The 26827-nt window shown below is 43.2% G+C and overlaps 2 protein-coding genes across 2 annotated transcripts in view; both read left to right on the plus strand.

The window, feature by feature from the left end:
- Nucleotides 1–2009, plus strand: part of kst (spectrin beta chain, non-erythrocytic 5 kst) — a 211455-nt gene extending 209446 nt beyond the window's left edge. Inside the window, exon 64 of the mRNA XM_080277991.1 lies at nucleotides 1115–2009. Coding sequence (XP_080134117.1) covers nucleotides 1115–1360 — 246 coding nt within the window. The 3' untranslated portion in view covers nucleotides 1361–2009. The remainder of the gene's footprint in view (nucleotides 1–1114) is intronic.
- A 22110-nt stretch (nucleotides 2010–24119) lies between these two features.
- The window catches only part of mei-41 (ATR serine/threonine kinase meiotic 41), a 213916-nt gene continuing 211208 nt past the window's right edge, over nucleotides 24120–26827 (plus strand). Inside the window, exons 1-2 of the mRNA XM_080277708.1 lie at nucleotides 24120–24408; nucleotides 24862–24886. Coding sequence (XP_080133834.1) covers nucleotides 24120–24408; nucleotides 24862–24886 — 314 coding nt within the window. The remainder of the gene's footprint in view (nucleotides 24409–24861; nucleotides 24887–26827) is intronic.

A 26827-nucleotide genomic window follows, 5' to 3' on the forward strand; every position in this document is an offset into this window, starting at 1 on the left:
GCACTGTAAGCAATCCAAGCGAGCACGTGCTACATTCAACGTTATCTGTGACTGCCCAGGAAACTAGTCTGGTGGGCATGAAAATTTCAAGTAAATTCAAATAATTTAGTCTAGAGTAAAAGAGGTGCTGGACCATCTCATGCTAGAAATTTGGTGGTGTAGCCTACCTGTATTCAGGCAATATATTCTGCTTATCACATCAGAACTTTTCCCAGTTTACTGCATATATCTTAGTAGCAGAGCATTACACTATAAAGAGCCTACAAGAAATTTATAACAGTAATGGAAGTACTTCAACCTATCATCATCATGATAACACAGCTAAGTGTAAAAGATTTCCAGATTATCTCCCCCCAATATAATGGTAAGGACTACCATTGTTGCTGTTTGCTGATGATACAGTATTTTTGAGTGAAGATGAATTGGAGTTGCAAGATTTGGTGAATGAATTTGGGACAGTGTGTAAGAAGAGGAATCTGAAAGTTAATGTAAACATGAGTAAAGTTATGGTGTTTGAGAGGAATGAAGTAAAAAAATTCACAGTGAGGTTGGATGGTGAGGAGAATGTGAGTGCATTCAAGACTTTGGTAGTGTGATGAGTAAGGATGGAAGTTTGGGGGATTAAGTGCTTGAAAGGGTACAACAGGGAAGGAAGGTTTTTGGTTCACTGAAAGCAGTGATGAGAAATAGGGAGGTCATTTTGGAAGTTAAGAAGTCACTGCATGATAGTATTGTGATCTCTAGCCTGATGTATGGAAGCGAGGCGTGGACCTTGCTAGAGGGGAACAAGTCAAGAATGAGAGCAGTGGATATGAGTTACCTGAGAGGAGAACGTGGAGTGACATGGAGGGATAGGTTAACGAATGAAGAAGTGAAAGAATGCTGTGGGGTGGATGCGGATGTGATCGAGAAAATTAGGAGAAATACACTGAGGTGGTTTGGACCTCTGGAGAGAATGGAGAATGAAAGACTGACTGAGAGGGTGTACGTAGGTGAAGTGGAGGGAGGGGGAGGGAGGGTAAAAAGCTTGTGCAGTGTAATATTAAGAAATACAGTAGGTAAGTCATTTAAAATGGCAGCTTCCCCCCCCAACTGTATTTTTTTTTTTCCACAGCCATACTCAGAGTATTCTCAACGTGCCGCATCACTGCCCCAAGGTAGCAACCTTCCCCCTCCTGGTACCTCTGTTACAGTAGGTGGACCTAACCTCTCCCAACGCCAGTCTGCAACCATGGATCGCCAAGGGCTCAGTGAAAGCTCCTCAGAAGGGGATGTACCTGTGTCCACCAGTAAGAAAGAGAAAGAAAAGAAAGGCTCAGTCTTTAAGTTCTTTGGTCGAAGAAAGGGTGCCCAGGTATAGTTTTCAACCAAATATTTTTATTTATTCTAAGAAATTTTACAATAGATGTTAATAAATACAATTGTGCCACGTAGTAATATATATATTTACTTGAATAGTAGGCTGTAATTTTGGCTTTGTGAAATTGTTATTATAGCAGCCCAAAACTGTAAAAATGTAACATCTAAAGCTGTACCTGAATGGCTTAACCTTTCTTATTACTGTATTATAATTACTCTTATCTTTTCTTATGCTATCCACAACTGGATTTAGGGCATACCGAATTGAAGATCATTGCCGATGTATACTGGCAATTCTCCAGGGGTACATTTCATTTAAAAGTTTTGTCATCATGAATATTGTATTCGAATTAAGTTGCTTTCATATTTTCACAAGCATTATCTTTGTGAGCTTTTACCTCTAGCATTTTTCTGCAAATACGGTATTCATTCTCATTGTAGGTTTAATAAGAATATATCTGTTCAGATATATTTCTTCAAACAACTTCTCAGTCTTTCCTGTCATATATTTCAAATGATTTATTTTCTTTGTTGCCTTGTTCATAGTTATGAATTTGTAAATAATTTTATAAATATTTTCAAATCAAATTATAATGAGTGAAGAATGAGTGTATGTCGAAATGGATTTATATGTTTCAAGATGTAATGTTGCTAATATAAAATTGATCTAGGATAAGGTGTTTTATTTGATTTACCTGTCATGTACATCTCAGTTTCTTTTCTTTAGGCACTCTGTGAGTGCCCAGTCTGTGTCAATGAATTAATCAAAATTTTCCATCCATCCATCATCCAATCCTACATTGCCCCATCAGGAGCGTAGGAGTCCAGGGCTAAGCAGTTGGTCCCGACATTTAAGATGAGAGTGACCAGCCTCACTCATCCCTGAGTGGCATTACATAAGCAATCAACCCCAATAACCCCTTGGATATAAACCTTCACTGGCTCAATCCGATTGGAGCGCAATAATTACTCACTAAACCAGCAGGAGCCATAATTTGGTTATATGGTTACCACCCAGCATAGTAAATGGTTTCCTGGTGTACAGGAAACCATTTGGCTTGTAACTCAGTGCAGAGTCACCCACAAGCAGAAGGAAGAGGAAAGAATGAAGGAAAGAAAGACAGAAGAGGATAAAGTTACCCATAGGCAGAAGGACAAGGAAAGAATGAAGTAAAGGAAGACAGAAAAGGATGGAAGGAAAGAAGAATGGAGGAGAGGAAAGGGCAGACACCCGACAGCAGCACTACATCGAGTGAGTGGATGGTGAGCCATGACTAGTTAAGTGACCCAGGTACAGTGGGCAATGCCTAAGGTGTAAGTGAGAGAGCATTTTGCCAGACACTTTATGCTGCCACCATGTTGGTGAAGTCTGAAGCTGTCCCAGATGGTGATCCAACAAAACATTCATTTGAAGAAATTAATACTATAGTTGACAACAATGGCAGACTTAAGCCACGTAACCATCCCAGATCTTTAATGATATTTTGGAGCTACAAGAACATCTACAACACCTTAATTAATGCTTAAAATTAAACATTTATTCCAAGATCCTGTCATGCTACACTCAACTTTCACTAACCTGGGCAAGGTCCTGCCTTGCTACACTCAACTTTCATTAACTTGGGCTGATTTCTGGACCTGCAGGGAAAGATGGCAGAGCAAATGAAGATTTTGATGACAGAACTGACAGAGTTGCTTCAAGATTTTTAAGAGCTTTGATGCTGAAACTTAAGGAAAAAGTGATGCAGGTGCAGGGGAACACAGTGGTAGTGTAGGGAAGTATAACGTAGTATAGAGGTTTAAAGCAGTGTGGTATAAAGGAGGAAAGTAGTGGTCCAAGGGAAGATAACAGTGGTGGCACTTGTGTGAGGGAGTTGTTCCTGCTGCTGGTGCTGTTGTGGCCCCAAGCTCATTTGAGTGTAAATCCAGTGAACTACTGGCTGATGCAGCCATTCTTGTGGGGGGACAGAGAGGGAGGTGAGGATGTTTACATCGACTCAGTAGTGTAACTGCCCAGTTACAACAGTGCACTGATGAAAGCATCCCTTTCCAGCATGGGGTGCAGGGGAATACAGTGGTGGTGCAAATAACGTAGGGGAATAAAATGGTGGTGTAAATAATGTAGGGGAATAAAGTGATGGTGTACGCTAAGGGATTAAACTGGTGATGATGGTGTGGGGTAGTATAGTGGTAGTGTAGGATGATGTTAAATGGTCTTGTATAATGATGGTGTGGTCCAGCAGTATTGTAGTAGAGGTAGTAAAGTGGTGGTATAAGATGATGTATTGCAGAGTACAGTACAATGATGGTGTAGAGAAGTATGATGATAGTGTACTGTAGAGTACAATGATGGTGTAGGGGAGTATACTAATGGTGTTCTGAGCACTTTCTTTGCATTACTGATCCATTATGGCAGACATGCAGCAACCATCTTACTGTACACACTCAGCCCTAGTCTGTCCAGTCCAGTATCATACTGTACAGTAGCTTATGCATTCTTCCGATGAATTCTGGAAATGTTTTCCTCATTCTTGTCTTTCCTACTGTCTAGAGTATACCATATCTCTTAACAACTCAAAGTGAATGACTCAAACTTGGCTTTCCTTTTTGTTGATTTTAATTCGAAAAACAAGTTTTGCATGCTCTATGTCGTGGGATCTTTGTGGTCTCGATAATGAGTACACTGGTGTTAGGTGTGGCAGGAGAGTACCATAATGGTAGAAGGGAATACAGTGGTGATGTAGAAGAGTACTGTTAGAGTTTGCAGTACAGGAGAGTACAGTGGTGATGAATGTGATGTAGATGAGTAGCTACAGTGTACAGGTATACGTTGGTGGTGTTGGGGATAATATGGTGGTGTGGGCAAGTACACTGGTGAAGTAGGAGAGTACAGATGGGGTGCAGGGAAATACAGTGGCAATGTAGGGGAATACTGTACAGTGGGAAAATAGTTAAGTACATTAGGACTGTAGGGGACTAAAGCAGAAACAGTATTTAAATTAACCAAGACAGTGCAAGGAACCAAGATGGCTGTCCCCACTAGCAATGTAAACAAAGACAGGCATGGTAATTAGACAAAGGTTAGTGACATTATATCCCTGCGCCAGAATCACTGCAAATCCGGTATCAAATGTAGTAACTGCCAAATGTGGAGCCATTACACATGCACACTATTGCCTGATTATTTCATTATAGTCCTAATACCAACAAACAGGAAGTTCACATACTTGTCTTGCACTAAGCAAACCCGTGCAAACTACAATGATTTGCTCGAAGAGCTTGTAGAATGTAAGGTAGCTGAGAAGAACAAAAAAAAGCAAGTAGAGGGCTCAGAAGAAACAAGACCTTGGACTACTGAAAGCCAAGAGCTTGGGGTAACAACAAAGAGTGATGGCCCTAACGGTACACCAGAAGACGCTTACCTCAGCCTTCTAGTAGCTACACAAAATAACCTACAGTAATAAATATAAGCAGTAATACCTCACCAGTGGCCGAAACCCAGACAGACGACCAGGCAAGAGAAGCAGTCAGCTCTCCACCAATGTGAGAAGGGAACTCACATCTTTGTCGGCACTACAGAAGGGGAATTTGCAAACATGGGATCAGTGGCAAAGGTTGTAAGTTTTGTTTTCCCAAACCCTGCCAAAGACTGATAAACCATGACCCAAGAGGAAAACAAGGCTACAAACTTGAAAGCAAATGCCCTAATTATCACCCAGTCGTCTGCCGAAACTCAGTGCAGAAACAGATATGTCTTAGTAAAGACTGCACTTACATATTCATGGAACTAGACAGGAACAGTGGGAACTGGAACAAAAGGAGCCCCCAGACAACTCGCTGCCCCAGCAGGTCCCCCAAAGACCACAACACCTTGCACCCAGACCTCAGCAGTGCCCGGAGCAAACTACCACAGAGATGGGCCACAGCAATTTTTTAGAAATGATAATGGAAATCAAACACAATAGCCAACTTAAGCAAAGTTGTAGATGCTCAGGGGCACCTGATTCAAAGTCAAATGGGGAAACAAGTACATCTGCCACAACTGCAAACCTCAATGTCACTTCAAACGTTCCCCTGGCTCAGTGCAGTAAAGGGCCACTAGAATGTTTGCTTATGGGGAACATCTGAGGCCTGCATCAAAACAGAAACAAAGCTCCTTTCCTAGCTGACCTATCAAACCTGGAAGATATTGCCTCCCTCGCTCTCAGAGAATCTCACTTCGGACGTCAATAACGCTGAAATACAGGCACAAAATTACAGTGTTTAGAGCAGACAGAAAAATAGGTCGCATGGTTTACTCACCTGGTTGGCTACCCTACTACAATTAACAGTATGGCTCGGTGGGAATCTGCTTTTCAAGAAGTAGGGCAGCCAATACCTGCTGGCACGCCAGCCTCAGAATAGACTATTGATTAGAGGCTGAGTTTTGTGCCATATGCACGGTAGTTGCACTACTTGAAGGACTTCGAATTATGAATCGTAGTTATTCAATATAGTCGAACAGGATGTGACCTAGTTGTGAGTGGAGGGACTTTTTAAATGATGCAACTGAGTCAGCGCTAACAGCATCATCTGAGAGAGAGTTCCAGAGGTCTATACATCTGATGCTGAAAAACCTGCGTCTACACTCGGCTGATGTGCGGGGCTTGGCCACCTTGAATCTATGGCCCCTGGTGTGAGTTAATGAAGGAAGAGAAAAAAGCTCAGGCAGTACAATTGGGGACTGGCGATGGAAGATTTTCCAGCATTTAATGAGGTCAGCTCTGATCAGTCTCCCTTTTACAGAATACAGGCCCAGGTTTTTCAGACTGTCAGCATAACTGAGTTCGGACAGGCCATTGATTTGCTTAGTCCATCTGCGCTGTACAGACTCCAGGAGCCTCTGATCTCCGTGGTAGCCTGTGTTCCATACAGTGGAGCCAAACTCCATGGTGGGTCTGATGTGGGATTTGAATAGAGTCAACATAAAATCTCGGTCTCGACAGAGGGTGGACTTTAATAAATTATTTGACAGGCCTGCTGCCTTTTTTACAGTATTTCTAATGTGCGAATGAAATTTCAGTGAACTGTCAACCAAGATACCTAAGTCTTTGTGTGTAGTTTCTACAGAGAGGCTGGTGTTGTTCATGTGATAGTACTGAAGTGCGCCAATAGAATTCCAGTCTACTGGGCCTCTCTGACATCGCAGAACAGTACACTTGTCAAGACTGAAACGTAAACCCCAGGACTCAGCGACATTGTAGACCATATCAATGTCCTTCTGGCATGTACTTATATCTGCAGCTAATGTGGAACAAGTGTTTTGGTGCAACTTGAGGTAAATCTTCATGTTGTCAGCAAAGAATTTACATTTGGAGCGTATGTATGAGGGTAGAAAGTTTATATATACCAGAAAGAGCAAGGGGCCTAGAACGGATCCCTGGGGAACACCACTGAGAACATTCCTTGAGGAACTGGCACAGCTGGACACAGACACTTGCATGGTGCGGCCGGACAGGAAGTCAGAGATCCAAGTTAGCAAGGAACCACTGACCCAAAGTAGCCTCAGCTTGTCAGTGAGTATCGAATCGTTGATGATGTCAAAGGCTTTGCTAAAGTCAAACAAGACAACATTCACAACATACCCAGCATCCACCCACGCCATAACATCATTATACACGAGTAACAGTTGGTCATCTACAGTTCTACCCTGTCTGAATCCATACTGCTCATTTGACAGCACTCCATTAGTGTCAAGGTAGTTGTATAATGCCTCTGTAATAAATCTTTCCAGGGTTTTGCAGCAGACAGAGGTTAGGCTAATAGGCCTATAGTTAAGAGGTGAGGTTTGTGTCGAGAGCCTTTCATGAATATAGGAATGATAATGGATTTTTTCCAATCATGTGGCAATTTACCAATGGTGACAGACTTTTGAAATATCAAAAACAAGGGTAAGGCTAAGGCTGGGCAATATTTCAGAAGACTGGGGTGGAGGCCATCAGGTCCCATACTGGTGTTCGGGTCCAGTGCTGCGAGCCTATTTCTCACTTCTTGCAAGGATAGGGTCATTGTGTCGAGGATACCCTCAAGGAGCATGAGCTGAGTAAACTGTACAAAAATGTGTAGCAAAAGTTTCTGCCATCTGAGTACAGTCTGATGTTAACACTCCATTGTCCAATCTTATGGGGCCTACTGAGGGTACACCTACTTTCTTATTTCTGATGTACTGGTGAAATGGTTTTGAGGAGACCTGTAGTTTTCTAATCAGTGACATTTCGTGTGATTTGCATGTGTGTAAAGTAGTTAAGAAAGCTGTCGTTGAGAGAGTCGTAGTGTGATAGAGCTCGGGAAGCCTCAAGAGATAGTCTTCCATAAACACTCCTGGAGTGTTTGTATGTTTCCCAGGCTTTCCTGCGATGGATTTTTAAGGTCTTGGGAGGTGATCTGGGAGGTGGGGAAGGTGTGCTAGGCATATTCGGCACATGCTGGTCAATTAGTGGGCTAAGGATGGACTGTAATCTGTCATACATGGCTTCAATTGACAGGCTTTGGAATTCAAAATGCCAGTCTATTTCACGCAGATGATTATTTATTTTGTTGTATTTGGCTTTATGCCAGGAGCGCTTGGTGTGCAAATAGCTGTCTGTCACAACAGCAGCCTGAAAATAATATTGTATTAGCATCGGACAGTGTCCACAGCTGGGCAGGGGACTCGCCACCTCAATTTCTCCTACTCTATCATTCTCAGATGTGAAGACAAGATCTAGAGTGGTGCCTGAGCTTAAATATGTGGGCATAGTTACCCACTGGTGCAGACCCAGACATGCAAAACAGTCCAGGAATGACTGATGGAGGGGAGGATATTTCATAGCCAGTGCTGTGCTTGATTTCCAGTTGATAAGGGGTAAGTTAAAGTCCCCAACAATTAGTACCTCTTTGGATGGACAGAAGTCTAGTAAGAAATTTAGTAATGCTTGGTTATCAGCATCACTGTTAGAAGGAGGGCGATATATTACTATTACGTACAGGTTTAATGTAATTAAATGGATGGCACAGACATTATCACAGTTGGTGTTGATACCTACATAACTTATTCTACTCCTTATATATATACATACCAGTACTCCATGCTTACGGGTATTGCCTTTGGTGTTGGTACGTGAGAGGTCAAAGTTATTAATCTGAACAAATGAATCGGGGATTTCAGGCAGCAGCCAGGTTTCAGTGACTCCAAGAATATCTATACCATTGTCTGACAGAAAATCAGTGATGATATGTAATTTATTAATTATACTATTTACATTGCAGAACCCGAATTTCAAATTGTGAAAACTCACTGTTGCCTGGGAGGACTGCGAGGTTAATGGTTTAAATTTCTTGTGGGTGTATTATCTTGTGAGTGGGTTGCAGAAACCTGAGTGTCCAAAAGGGTGACCTGGGTTAGGGAAGTCTTGGGTATAACCGTGGCATCTCCAGCAGCATGGGGGCTAGCTGGGCCGGTATCAGTGGGTCCCCTGGCCGCTCCTCCACTGGCAGTGCTATGCTGTGCACGCCTGGCACGCAGTTCCATTCTTTGGTTGTATGTCAGGTCTCTATTGATATAGATGTGGCTAAACTGGGTGTTATGTAGCTTCCTCGCATTATCTAGCAGGTCTTTCTTCACGTTGTCATCCAGTATCTTAGCACGGTACAACTTTTTGTCCCTGTTAATGCATGTTACGTCTGACAGAGTCACCTGGGATCCCAGAATGAGACTGGTTATGGGATCAAAAGCAGTATTTACAGCGTCAGTGGATTGTACCTCGAGGCCTCTAATTATTATTGATGTCTTCCTTTTATTCCTCTCCTCCATTTCTTTAGCTTCCTCTCTCATATGAGTTCTCAGGCTATCCCTGTCTGTCATGGATGGGCCGGGCCCAGGCTCAGGCTGTTGGTCGGCCCGACCTGCCTGGCCAATGCTGCTCAGGTTGGGCCTAGCAGAGAGAGTTTGGACAGCCTCACATAATTTTTTGACCATCTGAAACAATAGCTAAATGCAGAGTCAGACACGGTGCCGCTCTTACCAGTAGCAGAACGGCACTCTGTGCAAATAAAGGCAATGCCCTGACCATCATACTCTCTAATACGTTCCACTAGCTGGTCTGGGAGGCCCAGACACATAGATGTGAGGTGAAACCAGGTTTCACAACGATCACAGCCTATAGCATCTAATCTAGTTACAATATTGCACGTTCCACACTGATCAGAGTGATGGTTAACTGTAGTTCCAGGCAGAGGAGGAAAGGTGTCTAATGAAGGGACGAGATCATTGTGTACTACTAACGTACCTGTGCTAGGGGAGCCGCAGCCATGTTTGTTTCGGACCAAGGTGGCAACAATTCAGAGTTAGAGTTTCCCCTACCCTGTCCACGTCTAGTAGTTCTTCCCCGAGTCATAACTGCAAAATTATAATAAGGGAAACACCAAACCAGGTTAAAGAAGAGCTAGCGTGTTCTGGGGGCCGGCGAAGTGGAGAATTTCTCGATATGCAGGAGCAGCGCCAAGCACGTCACAATATACGTTAGAAACGATCTGGCAGCAAACACTCAGACCTAACTATCTTACTCAAATGGTGAAGCAGAACTTCTTAATACTACACATAAAAAAACTAGCAATGATTGTGGTGAACATACACCGTCAAATGGGTGAGCCGATTCCACCTACATTATAACAAACTCATTATCTCACGGGAACTAATTTTGGCACATATGCAACACAGATAGTTAACTGCAGAGTTGAGACTACAGGAAGTGACTGGGAAAAGACAAAATTTACCTATTTGCTGGTATTTAAGAAAGCAGGCAGATCGCCCCAAGTCATGTGTTTATCAACAATCTTGCACGCACTGTTTACCAACCAACGTTCCGACTGAACACGTCAGTGTATCAAACATACTCAAATATGCGCAAAAGATATCACATGTCACGGCTACAGAAAACTTGACGATTTAACCAAGCCTAAAGTGACCTAATCTAATTTGGCCAAAGATAACTGGGGGGGCTTCGTCCCCCAGACCCCCTATACTTTTAACTTAACCTAACCAAACCAAACTTAATCCATTCTAACTAAACCTAACTCCCCCGAAATTGGGATTGCCACGAAATATTACATTGAAGATCCAAAACCCATCAGGGTAAAATGCAACCCAGTAAGAAGCTAAACTAACAGAAATAAAAAAAAAAAGCAGAAAGAAAATATGCAGGAGGATAGAGCAGTTGCAGCTAGAGTCAACTCGTGGAATGCCACTTCTTGCAGTTTGTTGTGTCCATGATAAGCAAATGGAAGCGTATTAAAGGAAGAAATTGACGTGAACCACTGCATATAACACATAATTCCACCAAAGTAATAGAACATCCTTGGACACACCATTTGGAGATCGCGCCAAAAGTAAAACGTGCGTTCGCAGCGTTTGACATCCAGTGATGGGTCGGCGGAATATTTACGAATTCAAAATGCATTCGGGTAAGTATTAAAAAATCCCCATTAGGTATGGTAATCCAGGATAGGTGCCAATTGCCCTGTGAAAGACTCATTTCAATAGAAAATACGGAAAGGAGGCGCCGTTTTAAGTCAATATTATATGCAAGACAGAAGTCTGACAAGGCGAGTTGGCGATCAAGGCGAAACCGCTGCTAACTTTAGCATATTTTCGTTCTGAATCCTGATTTTTTAAAATTTTGATTAAATTAAATAAAACAAAATTTTTGCTGGATTTAAGATAATTAGGTGTATTTGAACCTATATGGCGATAACATTCATATTATTTTCAAATGAAAATTGCCGATTCTGAGCCTATTTGGTAAAAGAAGGCTGATTCCGTCGCACCCTTTTGTAACATGGAAATAAGAAAGTTTTAGCGGGGAAACTGTACTAGGCAAATATTGTGAAAACTTATCACTTGAAAAGAGTATCTTCAGTGTATTTGTTTTTACAAGAACCATTGTTGTCGTGCCTTATTATTACTTTCTGCATTGTATATAGACGGAAAGAAGTAGTTATGGCATGTGAAGGAGATTAAAGGATTGGCAGTAAGGCTCCCTGGATGCTAGAATAGTTGACTGGAACTACCATACAGGAGGACTCAACCTGACAGGATGGCAGAGGACACGTATGTAGTAATTATTGTATGAGTCAATTAACCTGTATTGTTGTAAGGGGTCCGATTCTCTAAAATATTCGTGTTCCCATTCCCTGGAAATTTGTGTCATGTCGGTGAATTTGCAGTTTCAGCCACAGTTCATTTTGTTTTTTTATAGTCTTTGAGTTTCAACCACAATTCATTTTGTTTTTTATAGTCTATGGCTTGTTCGAGTTTGGATAATTTTTGGCATACTGTATTTTCAGAATTACATCTTACAGCTCCTCACATAGTTTATGCCATTCTAAACATTTTATCAATACCATGTTTGTACAAGTTGCCTCATAATGGTTTTTGACTCGAAATTTGTGTGTATACAATAGAGTTTGTGATTCATTTAATTTTGACAGTGATTTTGATTGGGAATAATACTTTTGATGGTGTGGCACTATCTTCTGTGACAGAAGACTATCCTGAAGCTTCCTAACTCTAACAGAACATAATTAGTGGGTTAGCATATATAACCTAATCTCATTGAATGTATCCTGATCTAACCCAATCTTAGTAAGCAAGAGCATGTAGTAGGTCCTTTGAATATTGTCAGCTCTTGGGAATCCCTTCAGTCAGAAGTATTGGCAGGTGGGAGTATGGGAAGTCTGTCAGACAATAGAATGTTAAATGCTGCTAGGGCCGTCAGTCAGTTTCTTACCCTTAATTTTTCTGGACTACAGTAACTTTGCTGGAATTTTTGTCGTTTAGGTATTACAGTTGGGTTATTGTAATTTTTTTTTTCTCTCACTAGGTGTAGGATTTACCCCTATTTCGAATGATTTAGAGATTAATTTCCACCACAGATGATCCCTAACCCTTGTTTAGAGTTGAAGTCAGATATAAATTAAAATCCTGGCAGTCAACTGAAACACATATTTTTCTTTTTTAATTTTTTCACTAGGGGAAGGATTTACATGTACCTATATTTCAAATGATTTTGAGACTAATTTCTGCCAGAAAACTTTTTTTTTCCTTTTTTTTTAAATTACCGTAACCTAACATGACCAGACCTGACCTAACAAACTCATACTTAACCCCTAACCTAAGTCATATTTGCAAAGGAAATGGAGTGGAGAAGACTCCCTCTAATTTGAGAAGTTGTCAAAGGCTGGAATATCTGATGGGCTTGACTGTATTGAATGACAATTATACCCCTTAGCCTCAGGCCCTGTTGGTTTGATGGAGGTAGTAGGCCTATGGGATTAGGAGCCTATTATTTGCCCTTTGCAACATGCTCAGAAGAGATAAATTGCTCAGAATGGCAAGTATATTACTTTTAGTCTCATTCCATAACATGACTTTCTAGTTTCAACCTATGCTGGTTGTCCGTGGTTACTGATGATACCATATCGTAGCAGTGTAAGACGTTCACTTAAGATGGGAGAGAAGTGACCTATCTCCAGTGATAGCAAGGGACCTGTGGCCAATCAGTCATTTAAAGAGGGGGAAGAACAGAAAGAAAAATGCCAGTATAAATGGACCGGACAAAGGACATGGTTATCGGAACGTGGAATGTAAGGGGAGCGAATGATGAGGTGAAAGAGAGAGAGATTGTCCAGGTGCTTGAGGGTGCGAAAGTGGATGTATGTGGAATAACTGAAACAAAATGGAGAGGAGAAAGTGTGAGAGAATGGGAGTATGGATGGGGTATATGTGCAGGAGTAGGTGAGAATGAGAGGGCATAGGAAGGAGTATGTATAGTTGTGAGTAAAAGATGGAAGAAGAGCATAAGACAGTATGGATCAGTTTGGTCAAGGATTGTGTGGGTAAAGTTGAAAGTTGGAATACAAATGTGGGCGATTGTGTGTGTGTATGCGCCAACGCAAGATCGTGCTAGAAGAGTGAGAGAAGAGTTCTGGACAAATGTAGAAGTGTGCATGGAAAAGTTTGGAAGGAATGAGAGTGTTTTTGATCAGTGATATGAATGGTAAAGTTGGGAATGTGAAGGTGGATGGAATAGTTGGTGAGTGGGGTGTGCCTGCTGAGATAGATGAGAATGGGAGTGCGTTAGTGGACATTTGTGCTGGGAGGGGGTTGGTGATAGCCAATACCCTCTTCAGGCATAAAATGATCCACAGTTATACATGGCGAGTGATGAGAAGGGTGGGTGGTGAACTGAATGAAAGGAAAGCAATGATTGATTATGTGTGTGTGGATGAAAGGATGCGAAAATGTGTAATGGATACAATAGCTTATAGAGGTTGGGGGAGTGGACTTTCTGACCACTACTTGGTGGTGGCCAGAATTAGGATTCAAGTAAGATGGAGGAATAGAAGAAGGGAAAGACGAGAGGAAGTAGTTGCAAGGAGAGTGGAAAGGTTACAAAAGGATGAGAAAAAGGCAGAGTATAAGAGAAAAGTGGAGGAACGATTGGGCAAATATGAATTGGAGCAGATGGGAGACGTGGATGGTGTGTGTAGGATATTTACAGAAGAAATATGTGCAGCATGTGATGTGGTGTGTGGAAGGAAGAGAAGACGGAGGGGGGTGCAAGGAACAGCGTGGTGGACTGAAGAGGTGAGACAGGCTGTGGCACAAAAGAAGAAAGCATACAATGAATGGATGAGAAATAGGGGCGTGGAAGAAGTTGAGAGGCGGAAGAGAGAGTTATATGTAGAAAGAAAGAGAGAGGTGAAAAGATTAGTAAGAGAGAGTAAGAAGAGAGTGGATGAGGAATTTGGAAGGAATTTGAGTGTAAAGTGGAGGGACTGTAAGAAAATGTTCTGGAAAGAGGTGAAAAGAGTAAGACAGGGTGGAAGTGAAGTTAGCAGGGGAGTGAAAGATAAAAATGGTAGATTACTAGTGGAGAAGGGAGAAAAAGTGAGCAGATGGAGAGAACACTTTAAGGAATTGTTGAACATAGAGGATGGAAGTAATGCGAGTATAAGTGGCTGGGGAATGGCTGGGAGAAGGAGGGAGGTGAGAAGACAGGAAGAAATCAGTAGGATAGAAGTTGTGGAAGCAATGAAGAAAGTTAAATCGGGGAAAGCCCCAGGAATTGTTGGAGTGTGTGGTGAAATGCTGAAGCATGGGGGAGAGATAGTAGTAGAATGGATGTGGAAGATGTGCAGATTGGCCTGGGAGGAAGGAAGAGTCCCAGAGGATTGGAAGTCAGGTATAATTATTCCCTTGTACAAAGGAAAAGGGGAAAAAGAAGTGTGTGGTAATCATAGGGGCATTTGTCTTCTTAGTATAATAGGAAAAGTGTATGGTAGGATACTTATTAACAGAGTTAGAGAAAGAACAGAGAAATTAGTTGGAGAAGAACAGGGAGGCTTTAGGAAGGGAAGAGGTTGTGTAGATCAGATATTCATTCTTAGATCTTTAGTGGAAGAGTTTCTAGAGAAGGGAAAGAAGTTGTATGCGGCTTTCATGGATTTGGAGAAAGCATATGACAGGGTGGATAGACAAGGATTGTGGAAAGTGTTAAGAATATATGGAGTAGATGGGAAGTTGTTGAATGCTGTGAAGAGTATGTACAATGGTGCGAAGGCTGCAGTGCGTGTGGATGGTGAACTAAGTGAATTTTTCTCTTTGAAAGTTGGTTTGAAACAGGGATGTGTCTTGTCTCCATGGTTGTTCAATCTGTACATGGATGGGGTAATAAAAGAGGTACAAGGTAGGGTAGTGGATGTTGGAGTGGCCCTGGTGAGAGAGGATAGTGTTTGGAAACTCCCTGTACTGTTGTTTGCAGATGATACTGTGTTGTTGAGTGAAGATGAAGGGGAGCTGCAAGGCTTGGTGGATGAGTTTGGGAGAGTGTGTAAGAAACGGAATCCAAAGGTGAATGTAGGGAAGTGTAAAGTGATGGTCTTTGAGAAGGGTGAAGTCAGTGAATGTACAGCGAGGTTGGATGGTGAGGAATTGGAAAATGTGAGTACGTTTAAGTACTTGGCTAGTGTGATGAGTAAGGATGGAGGTTTGGAGGGTGAAGTGCTTGAAAGGGTACAGCAGGGAAGAAAGTTTGCTGATTCTTTGAAAGCAGTGATAAGAAACAGGGAAGTGAGCATGGAAGTGAAAAAGTTACTACATGACAGTATTGTGATACCAACTCTAATGTATGGAAGTGAAACTTGGACGTTGTTGGAAGGACACAAGTCAAGAGTGAGAGCAGTGGAAATGAGTTATTTAAGAGGAGCCTGTGGAGTCACATGGAGAGACAGGCTGACGAATGAGGATATAAAGGAGCGTTGTGGTGTGGATGTGGATGTGATAGGAAGCGTTATGAGGAACACACTGAGGTGGTTTGGCCATGTGGAGAGAATGGAGGGTGAAAAACTGACGAAGAGAGTGTATGTGAGTGAGGTGGAGGGGGGAAGAGGGAGGGGGAGGCCGAGAATGAGATGGAGGGACGGGGTGGAGAGGTATATGAGAGAGGGGGTTGTGAGTTGGGAGCAGGGCAGTGAAATGGCGGGGGACAGGGCGACTTGGAGCCGATTTGTTTGTGGCCACCCCAAACGAGATTGAGGCGTCTGGCAATAGATAGATAGATAGATAGATAAATGGAAAAGAAAGGCAAAAATTGGAAGGATCATATGTATAAAAAAATCCATGGAAAAAAAAAAAAAAAAAATTCATGGTAAACTTGGCCTAAATTAACCTAACCTGGCCAAAGTTAGCCTAACCAAGCCATAAAGCTGGCAATATTTTCCTTTCAGCCCATACATATACTATACTTGATCAGGTTATTTTGGGGGTGTTCTGTCATTTGATCGCACCTGGATAAACACATTTTCTCCTGATGCTTTTGTTGCAAAAATCAGTAATAATGGAGATACAGCACTTTTGAATAACGCATGGACAGAGTGTTAGGGGCCGCCATCACCCTCCCTGCTTTGCATGTGTTGACTTCGTGTTTCCTGCGTTGTTGTTGACACCATTGTGTGGCATCTTGAGATGCAGCTAATCAGTGGGCTGGGGTTTGGCATATGTACTGTACTATAACCACTCATCAGTCAAATTGTTCAAGTCCATGTCTTGGTCAGATTTTCAGAATTAGTTTGCCACAGGTCTCCCATTCCTGCCACAATTTTTCAGGATTTTTTTTTTTTTTTTTTTTTTTTTTTTTTTTTTTTTTTTAAAGTATATAACAAGCTCATGGGACCAAAGACTAAGATAAGTCTGAAGTGGTTTACTTGAATTACTTGCTTTAAAGTTAGGTAAAGTGGGGTATTGGTAGGTTTTAATCCCTAAAAGGGCTGGTCATTAGTAACTTTTTTTTTTTTTTTTTTTTTTTTTTTTTTTTTTTTTTTAAGACCCCACTTGGGCTTGAATTGCTTGACTCAAGGTTAGGTAAAGTGGGGTCAGTGTTGTTTAATGCTTGAAACATTTAGTCATTATGCACTCAGTTTTGTGTATTTCCACCTTGAATACTCAGAGTAGCATGGAAATAATGGCCATCCCTTAGTTTTTTATGTGGGTCGTGTAATTCCTAGTTACACTGCCATTGGAAATTACCAGTTTTGCTCTGTTTCTCCTACCCAGAAACCCCAATTCCCCCCTTAGTACCCCATTATCACAAAGAATTGGAAAGGATGGCATATATAAGAGAATGGTTGTTTCCAGCAGAAACAGGGGTGAAAGTCACATGAAACACACACACACACACACACACACACATAAGGGAATAACCATAGCTTTGTTGCCAAATAAGAGTAGGCTATGGGCTGCAATGAGAAAATTATCATTTAGCCTAACCCAGCCCAACCTGACTTCCTCATGGCAAACATTAAAATTTCTTCAGCTGATGTATTTTCTGCCATCACAGGCCTCAATACTAACAAGGCATATGGGCCTGATGGAGTCCCTCCTGTTGTTCTCGAGAACTGTGCTTCAATGCTTAGGCTACACCCTGCCTAGGTAAACTGTTTTGCCTTTGTCTATCAACTTGTACCTTTCCTTCTTGCTGGAAGTTTGCTCTCATTCAGCCAGTCCCAAAGAAGGGTGACCATTCCCAACCCTCTAACTATCGTCCAGTTGCTTTAACATCCATCTCAAAAGTTTTTGAATCAATTCTTAATAGAAAAATTTTAAAGCATCTTTCCTGTCACAACCTTCTTTCTGATCATCAGTATGGGTTCCGTCAGGGACGCTCCACTGGCGATCTTCTCACCTACCTTTCAGACTCCTGGTCATCCTCCTTTCGGGACTTTGGTGAAAGCTTTGCCATTGCACTTGGCATCTCAAAGGCTTTCGATCGAGTCTGGCATAAATCTTTAATTTCCAAACTGCCCTCTTACGGTTTCTATCCTTCTGTCTGTGCCTTCATCTCTAGCTTCCTTTCTGGTCGTTCTGTAGCCGCTGTTGTAGATAGCCATTGTTCTTCTCCTAGATCTATCGACAGTGGTGTTCCTCAGGGCTCTGTCCTATCACCAACTCTCTTCCTTTTTTTCTTCAGTAACCTTCTAAGCTGTACATCTAACCTTATCCACTCATATGCATTTGATTCCACCCTTCACCTTTCCATTCGGTTCTTGCAGCACCCATCTCAGCAGTTACTTCAACAAACAAGGGATGAGGCTATGGCACACCTAATGTCTGACTTGGCTCGTATCTCTGACTGGGGTTAAAATAATCTGGTTATTTTTAATACATCAAAGACTCAGTTTTTACACCTGTCAACCCAACAAAATCTTCCACAGGAATATCCACTAATGTTTGTTAATATTCAGCTTAATCCTGCATTATCTTTGAACATGCTTGGGGTTTCATTTACTCAGGACTTGTCTTGGAAAGATCGTATTACATCTCTTGTAAAATCTGCTTCCAAGAGATTAGGTGTGCTAATCTGACTCCATTCCTTCTTTACCCCTGCACAATTGTTGACTCTATACATGGGTTTTATCCACCCCTGTGTGGAGTACAACTCTCATGTGTGGGGAGGTTCCCCACATACAGCTCTTCTCAATAGAGTGGAGTCAAAGGTTTTTCATCTTATTAACTCTTCTCCTTTTACTGACTCCCTTCAACCTCTGAACCACACTGTTGCATCTTTATCTCTTTTCTATCACTACTTCAATGGTCACTGCTCCTCTGAACTGTCTGCATGCATCCCTCCACCTCTACGATGGGCGCGTAGCACCTGTCTAGCAGCAAACTCTCATCCCTTTTCTGTCCAACTCTCGAATGCAATAGTTAACCGTTACTCCCAGTCCTTCATTTATGCAACAGATCAACTCTGGAACTGTCTCCCTCTGTCTGTATTTCCTGCTTTCTATGATCTCCAGTCTTTCAAACGCAGTGTGTCTAGGCATCTCGAAATGATTGGATCTTGAATTTGGCTCTCTCTTGTATTTTGTTTTTCTCTTGGAAGGAACAGTTATTGCGGGCTCATGGCCTTTGGTTCCTTCTTTCTCGCTTAAAAAAAAAAAAAAAAATTTACCCTACCTAGCCCTACCTGACCTAATATAGCCCAACCCAATGACTCCTAAAATTAACCAGGCTAACTGATCAAAACATAACCTTGCCTAACCCAACTCTGTAATTTTCTAGTTTGGGGAGTAGGCTGTAACATTAGCCAATCAGGATGGTACACCCGAGGAGGACGGGAAAGCTGGTGATGGTGAGAGCTGGAACTCCTGTTTGCCTAGCCCTCAGGTCTATTCTTTCCATCCTCCTTTGCTGACCTACTTCATTGTATCACTGAGAGAGAGTAGGCTAGCATACTCGCCCAAACACATTTCTCTAACTGTTGTATGCACCACACTACATGCACTTTACATACCACACACAGTACTCTACTATGTCACAAGAGTTAGTGTCAGCAAGGGGATGCAGTGAGAAAACTTTGCCCTTGCTGCTAGGTCATGGACTAAGGGGAGGCGTGGGGTGGGTTTCGCCAGTGTGGTTTTGGGGCTGGGATGGGATGGGGCTTGCATCTGTCCCAGAGAGTACAGGGCATTGCATTTCCCAGGCTGCCATTTCCACTCAATAGAGAGGGGACTGAACCCGGGAGAAGCATCCCAAGAGACTGACCTGTCATGAGTGAATGATGATGAGGCAGTTACAGTGCGAAGATGCACTTGCGGGTGTTCCTGTAGCTGTCCTGGCAGAGTGCCCAAGGCCATTGACCGTGGCTGGTGGGCTATGGATCCTGGATCCCCTGCCTGGACTTGGGGCTGTGCGAGCGGCTGGGTTCTGAAGTCTGTCACCTTCTTTACTTTACCGAATATGAGAAAGAAACCCAAAACCATACATAACAAGCTTGAGGAAGCTAAATCACCCAAGGGATTCAGAGTGGCATCTTGGACTGTGGGTAGCTTGAGGAGTATGGGGGAGGGGGGGGGAAGTGAAAGAGACCTTGAGTAGGTGGTGTTTTTGGATTTCTGCTGCATACAAAAGGTTTAGAGGAGAGTCGCAAGGATGATTGTTGAGAAAGACTGTACACTGGTATAGGTAAGAAAGGATGGACATGGTGTATTGGGCATGCCTTTTGAAGAGAAACGGGCTAAATATGTTATGATTGTAGCGAGAGTAAATGAAAGGATTATATTATTGATCTATCTATCTATCTATAGCCCGACGCCCTAATCCCGCAAAGGGTGGCCGCAGACAAAACGCCTCCAAGTCACTCTGTCACCCACCATTTGACTCCCCTCCCCCCAACTCACCCCCCCCTCCCTCATATACCTCTCAACTCCATCCCTCCACCTCATCCTCGGTCTACCCCTCCCTCTCCCTCCCTCCACCTCACCTACATACACCCTCTTAGTCAGTCTTTCATTCTCCATCCTCTCCACATGTCCAAACCACCTCAGTGTATTTCTCCTAATCTTTCAACCACATCCACATCTACCCCACAACGTTCCTTCACTTCTTCATTCGTCAACCTGTCCCTCCATGTCACTCCACATGCTCCTCTCAAGTAACTCATTTCCACTGCTCTCACTCTTGACTTGTTCCCCTCTTGCAAGGTCCACGCCTCGCTTCCATACGTCAGGGTAGGGATCACAATACCATCATGCAGTGACTTCTTAACTTCCATACTCACCTCCCTATTTCTCATCACTGCTTTCAGTGTGCCAACAACCTTCCTTCCCTGCTGTACCCTTTCACGTACTTCATCCCCCAAAGTTCCATCCTTACTCATCACACTACCCAAGTACATGAATGCACTCACATTCTCCATATCCTCACCATCCAACCTCACTGCACACTCTGTGACTTCATTCCTCTCAAACACCATAACTTTACTTTTGTTTACATTAACTTTCAGCTTCCTCCTCCTACACACTGTCCCAAATTCATTCACCAAACCTTGCAACTCCCATTCATCTTCACTCAACAATACTGTATCATCAGCAAACAGCAACACCGGAAGCTTCCAAATCTCACCCTCATTCATTAAGGCCACCCCAACATCCACTGCCCTACCTTGTACCTCCTTTACGACCCCATCCATATATATATTAAACAGCCAAGGAGACATTACACACCCCTGTTTCAGTCCCACATTGAGATCAAAGAACTCACTCAGCTCACCATCCACTCGCACCGTAGCCCTAGCTCCCTCGTACATACTCTTCACAGCACTCAACAATTTCCCCTCCACTCCATATATTCTTAATACCTTCCACATACCTTTCCTATCTATTCTGTCATAAGCTTTCTCCAAGTCCATGAAGGCAGCGTACACTTTCCTTCCCTTCTCTAGATACTTCTCCACTAAACATCTTAGAACAAATATCTGATCTACACACCCTTTTCCCTTCCTAAATCCCCCTTGTTCTTCTCCAACTAGCTCCTCTGTCATATGCCTAACCCTATCAATGAGTATTCTACCATATATTTTACCAGTCACACTAAGAAGGCAAATACCCCTATGGTTACCACATACTTCTCTCTCCCCTTTTCCTTTGTACAGAGGAACAATTATACCTGATTTCCAGTCCTCTGGAACCCTTCCCTCTTCCCAAGCCAATCTACACACAACTTCCATATCCACTCCACAACAATCTCACCCCCATACCTAAGCATTTCACCACACACTCCATCAATTCCTGGGGCCTTTCCCAGCTTAATCTTCTTCATCGCTTCCACTACTTCCGACCTACTGATCTCTTCCTCCCTCCTCTCATCTCTTCTTCTCCCAGCCATTCCCCAACCACTTATACTCACACTGCTCTCACTCTCTACATTCAACAAATCCTCAAAGTGCTCCTTCCATCTCCTCAATTTCTCTCTCTTCTCCACCAACAATCTATTATTCCTATCTTTCACTCCCCTACTATTTCCCCTTTCACACTGCCTTACTTTCTTTACCTCCTTCCAAAACAATTTCTTACTCTCCCTCCATTTCACACTCAGATTCCTCCCAAACTCTTCATCCACTTTCTTCTTACTCTCCTTCACCAGTCTCTTAACCTCCCTTCTCCTGCTCACATATACCTCTCTCTCTCTCTCTCATCTTCTCCCTACCTCTACTCGCCAACCATTCACCATATGCCTTCTTCTTTTGTTCCACAGCTCGTTTCACCTCATCATTCCACCATGCTGTCCCTTGCACACCCTTGCATCTCCTCCTCACTCCACAAACCGCCTCACACGCTGTGCTTATCTCTTCCGTGAATATCTTACATACGTCTTCCACCCCTTCCATCTGCTCTAGCTCATACCTTCCCAATCTTTCTTCCACTATGCTCTTATACTCTGTCCTCTTCTCACTATCTTGCAATTTCTCCACTCTTCTCACAGGAGCTGCTTCCTCCTGTCTTCCCCTTCGCCTCCTCAACCACTTTCTTTGCAGCTCTACCTTGGCCATCACTAAGTGATGGTCCGAGACTCCATTCCCCCACCCTCTCCACACCCTTGCATCCAACACTTGTCTTCTCATTCGCTCATCCACACACACGTAATCTATCATTGCCTTTCGTTCAACAAGTTCACCATCCATCCTCCTCATTACTCTCCATGTATACCGGTGGATCATCTTATGACGAAAGTAGGTGTTGGCTATTGCCAACCCCTTACCAGCACAGATGTCCACCAAAGCACTACCATTCCCATCTACTTCCGCTGGCACACCCCACTGACCAACCACTCCATCCACTCGTACATTCCCGACTTTGCCATTCATGTCTCCAATCAACAGCACTCTCTCGCTCCTCTCAAACTTGTCCATACATGCTTCTACTTCGCCTCAAAACTCATCTTTCACTCTTGCCACTCGATCCTCTGTTGGAGCATATACACATACAATCGCCCATGCTTGTATACCTACTTTCATCCTCACCCATACAATCCTTGCACCCACTGTTCCATACTCTCTTATATTCTCCTTCCACTTCTTGCTTATCATCAGACATACTCCCTCTCTTGCCCTCTCATTCTCACTGACTCCCGCACATATACCTACACCGTATTCCCATTCTCTCATCCTTTCACCTTTCCATTTAGTTTCAGTCAATCCACATATATCCACTTTTGCATCCTCAAGCACCTGGACAATCTCTCTCTCTTTCACTTCATCATTCACTCCTCTCACATTCCACGTTCCTACTCTAAGAATGTCCTTTGTCCGTTCCTTAGTCGTCAACGTATGGTCCGTCCGGGTCCGAGGCGCTTTATTTGCTTTTTTAGTTAGTTCTTTTTACGGGGTGGGGCACTAACCCACCACCAACCCTTTTAGTCGCCTCGTACGACAAGCAGGGATACTGGGGGAGTATTCTTGAAACCCCCCTACCCCCTATTGATTAAAAAACTCTTGGTTATGGTAATATCAGCACATGCGTCACAGGTCAGCTAGGATGATAAAGAAAAGGATGGATTCCAGGATGTGGTTGGTGGTATGGGAGATGATGAGATTGTGGCTTTTGGTGGGGATTCAAATGGTCATGTGGATGCAGCAGCTCAAGGAAATGAAGGGGTGCATAGGGGATGTGCATATGGTGCAGAGGATGTTGAAGGGGAGAGGTCAAGCAAGACACTAAAGTTTGGAGAAGCAGTGAACATGATTGTGTGCAACACAGTCTTTAGGAAATGAGAGAGTAGGATGATTACTGTATTTGAGTCTAAGGGTAATCATAGCCAGATTAACTTGCTTGGAAAGGAAGGCTGATAGGAGGTTAGTGGATGTTGTGAAAGTTATAAGAAGTGCGGAGTGTGTGCAGCAACAAAATTTACTGATACGTGTTGTAGTATGGTACTAAAGAAACTTAGTGAAGTAAAGGACTTATGTACCTAGGAGGAAAATATGGAAATTGAAAACTAAGCAGTAAGGGATGCCTTCTGTAGTGACATGAGTAAAATGGTGGCCAAACAGGGAGCTGTAGACATAAGTGTTAATAAGCAGTGCAGAGCAGTTAGTAACAGTCTCTTTAGAGGTTGTGATTCAGTTTGTGGATGGACAAAGGGCCCACCAAGATAGAAGGTAACATAGTAGGCCTAATGGGATAAAGGTGTGGCAGCTGCAGTTAAGGAGAAGAAAAGACTTTTCTGGGAAGAGAAAAGAGATGGTAAGCTAACTGAGAGGAATAATTGGCTGCCAAATGTGGGGCCAGAAAGGAGATAGCTACCATATACAGAGCAAAATCTGAGTCTCACAAACTTGACTGGATATAGAGCCTTAATAACACCAAAAGGAAGAATGTGGTAGCTGTTTAAGGTGGCACAAGAGATGAAGAGGGAGGAGAGGGATATCATATGTCAGCAGTGTGTGAAGAATGATGAAGGAAAGGTAGTGGTGGACAGTAAGGATATCAAAGATGCTTGGAGAAAGCCTTGTTGCTGGTTGCTGAATGAGGAGTGTGACTGGAACAGGGACGGTTTGGAATCGTCAGATTCAGTGTTTGGCCCATGGCCTTTAATTGCAGCTGCTGCTGAGAGCAAGGCAATTGGTAGGATGCAGTTGGGGAAGGCAGCTGGTGTGTCTTGGTTGACTGCTGAGATGTTGAAGGCTTCTGGAGGTACAGGAATAGGTTTAGTTACTGATTTGAGAAATTTAATTACAGGTAATGGTATAGCCCGTATGAGTGTGTTCCAGATGATTTGCTGAAGAGCATGAATGTAAATTTTATAAGGGGAAGGGTGATATGCTGGAAAGAGGAAATTACAGAGTCATAAAACTTTTGGATCAGATACTGAAGGTAATGGAAAATATGATAAGGGAAAGAGTGAATGCTAATGAGATGCAGTTTGGGTTTATGCCAGGGAGAAGGACCACTTATGGAATATTCATTGGTTGACAGCTGCAGGAAAAATATGTGGAAAAGAAGAGGGAGCTGTGCTCTTTTTCTGTTGATTTGAAAACCTTTGATAGAGTTCCTTGGAAAATGGTGAAGTGGACAATGAGAGAGCTTGGGGCTGAGGAGTGGCTTGTTAGAGTGGTTATGACAGTGTATGAGGCTGCTCTTACCCAGGTGAGAGGGAACAGAAGATTAAGTGGTGAGTTTTCTGTGAATGTTGGCATGTGTCAGGGGTCAGCCTTAATCCTGTACGGTACTTTTTATCATGGTGCTTGAAGCTCTCTCAAGTGACTTAGAACTTGACTTCCATGGGAGATGTTGTATGCCGGTGGCTTGGTGTTGATTGCGTAGAATGAGATGGAGGAGAGAGGAAAGATTTATGAGGAGGAATGGGGTCAGAATAGTTCAGTGGTTGCGCTCGCAGTGCATGACCATATGGTTGGCAGTTTCAGCCCGCACCAGGGTAGCATATTTCTGGTGAGAGATGTAGCAGTCTCTCCAGGGCTCTCTCCATGCCTTGCAGAGCTATGTGGTTCTTTGGTCCTAGCACGGGGGACTCACCTTCTTATGTGACATAGAACTGGACTCACATGGGTGATGTTGTGTGCTGGTCACTTGGCATTGATTGCAGAGAATGAGATGGAGGACAAAGGAAAAATTTAGTGGTGGAGAGATGAGGGTTTAAGGGTAACCCTGGTATCTAGGGCTGGTGGCAATACTGCCAAAGCAGAGGAAGTGTGGCCATGTGCAGTTTGCCATAAGTGTGTTTGGGAAGTGACTTAATAATATTTGGTGTTTGTGATAAGTGGGGGAGGCGGTGGCTCAATCGGTAGAGAGGTGGCTTGTAGTCCTAACGGACCGGAGTTCAAATCCTGCTGGGACAGGGAACTGTTTAAGGATTTGAATTTCATAAAAATCAGACATTACTGATCTACCAGAAGACTCGCCGACATGTCGTAAAAATACCCCCGCTAATACCAATACACCAGTCCTGTATGAGACAGCCCTAGCATGTATTCAGTATGGATGGTGGGTGTTAGTGCCAAAGTGGTGACATGTAGAGGTGTGCGGTACATAGGAGGGCTACTGGGCCTTGAAAGCAGGCTGTGAAGCCTATGCCTAGAGTCAGACACAAAAAAAAAGAGAGAGAGAGAGAGAGAGGTGTAATGGTATTAGAGGTAGGCCATGAAATAATGCTGATTTTGTGTGTGTGGTGTGTAGGGGAGAGCATGCAGAGATTGTCTGGCATGAAAGGATTGATCTTGCTGGAGAGTCTCTTGAGTGTGAGGAGTTTTGTGGGACATTTTTTATGCTGAAGATGGGGCTGAAGCCAGCTGTGCGGCTTGAATAAGAAATGGTTGGAAGCAGTTCAGGGGGCTGTTGCCTCTCCTGACATTGAGAGGGCTCTCTTTCCCTGCTAAGGGATCCTTGTATGCGTCTTGTATTAGGAATGTAATGCTGTACAATAGTGAGATCTGGACAGTAAAGGAAGAGGAAATGCATAGGCTCAGATGTGCAGAGATGATAATGGTTAGTTTGGTGTGTAGTGTATCCTTGTATGAGAGGCCTGGGAAGGTGTGGATTACAAATGAAGAGTTGAGAGGAAGGGTGGGACTTGAATGCATTAGTGTTCTTATAAGAAGGGGTAGATTGACATAGTTTTGGCATGTGGAGAGGATGGAAGATGACAACTGGGTAAAGAGAGTGACAGGTGTGAACATTGTAGGTAGGATTATGAGAGGTAGAGCAAATAACACCTGAGATGAGATCCATCTCACATGCAAGGATGTTGGAGCCTTTATAAATGAAACGAAGATGTTATGTGCGTGTAGTACATCCTTGAATGAGAGGCCTGGGGAGGTGTGGATTGTGAATGAAGAGTTGAGAGGAAGGATGGGACTTGAATGTATTAATGTTGTGATGATTAAGAGTAGTAGTAGTAGTTGTTCCCTAGGCAGTCTGGCCGAACAGCCCCGAGTCCCTTAGGAAGGCCATGGCCGAGACCGGGCTTTCCCACAGAGCTCTCAAAGAGTGTATGTTGTGTTGATGGCGTAGGTGATTGTGTGCAATGCAGTTTTCCATAATGTGCTTAATAGTATGGGGTGCTGTGTTGCATCCTGGACAGGCATCAGCAACGGAG

This window comes from Coenobita brevimanus, chromosome 71, assembly GCF_032717465.1.
Source record: "Coenobita brevimanus isolate Jiangsu-jjx chromosome 71, ASM3271746v2, whole genome shotgun sequence".
NCBI lineage: Eukaryota > Metazoa > Arthropoda > Malacostraca > Decapoda > Coenobitidae > Coenobita > Coenobita brevimanus.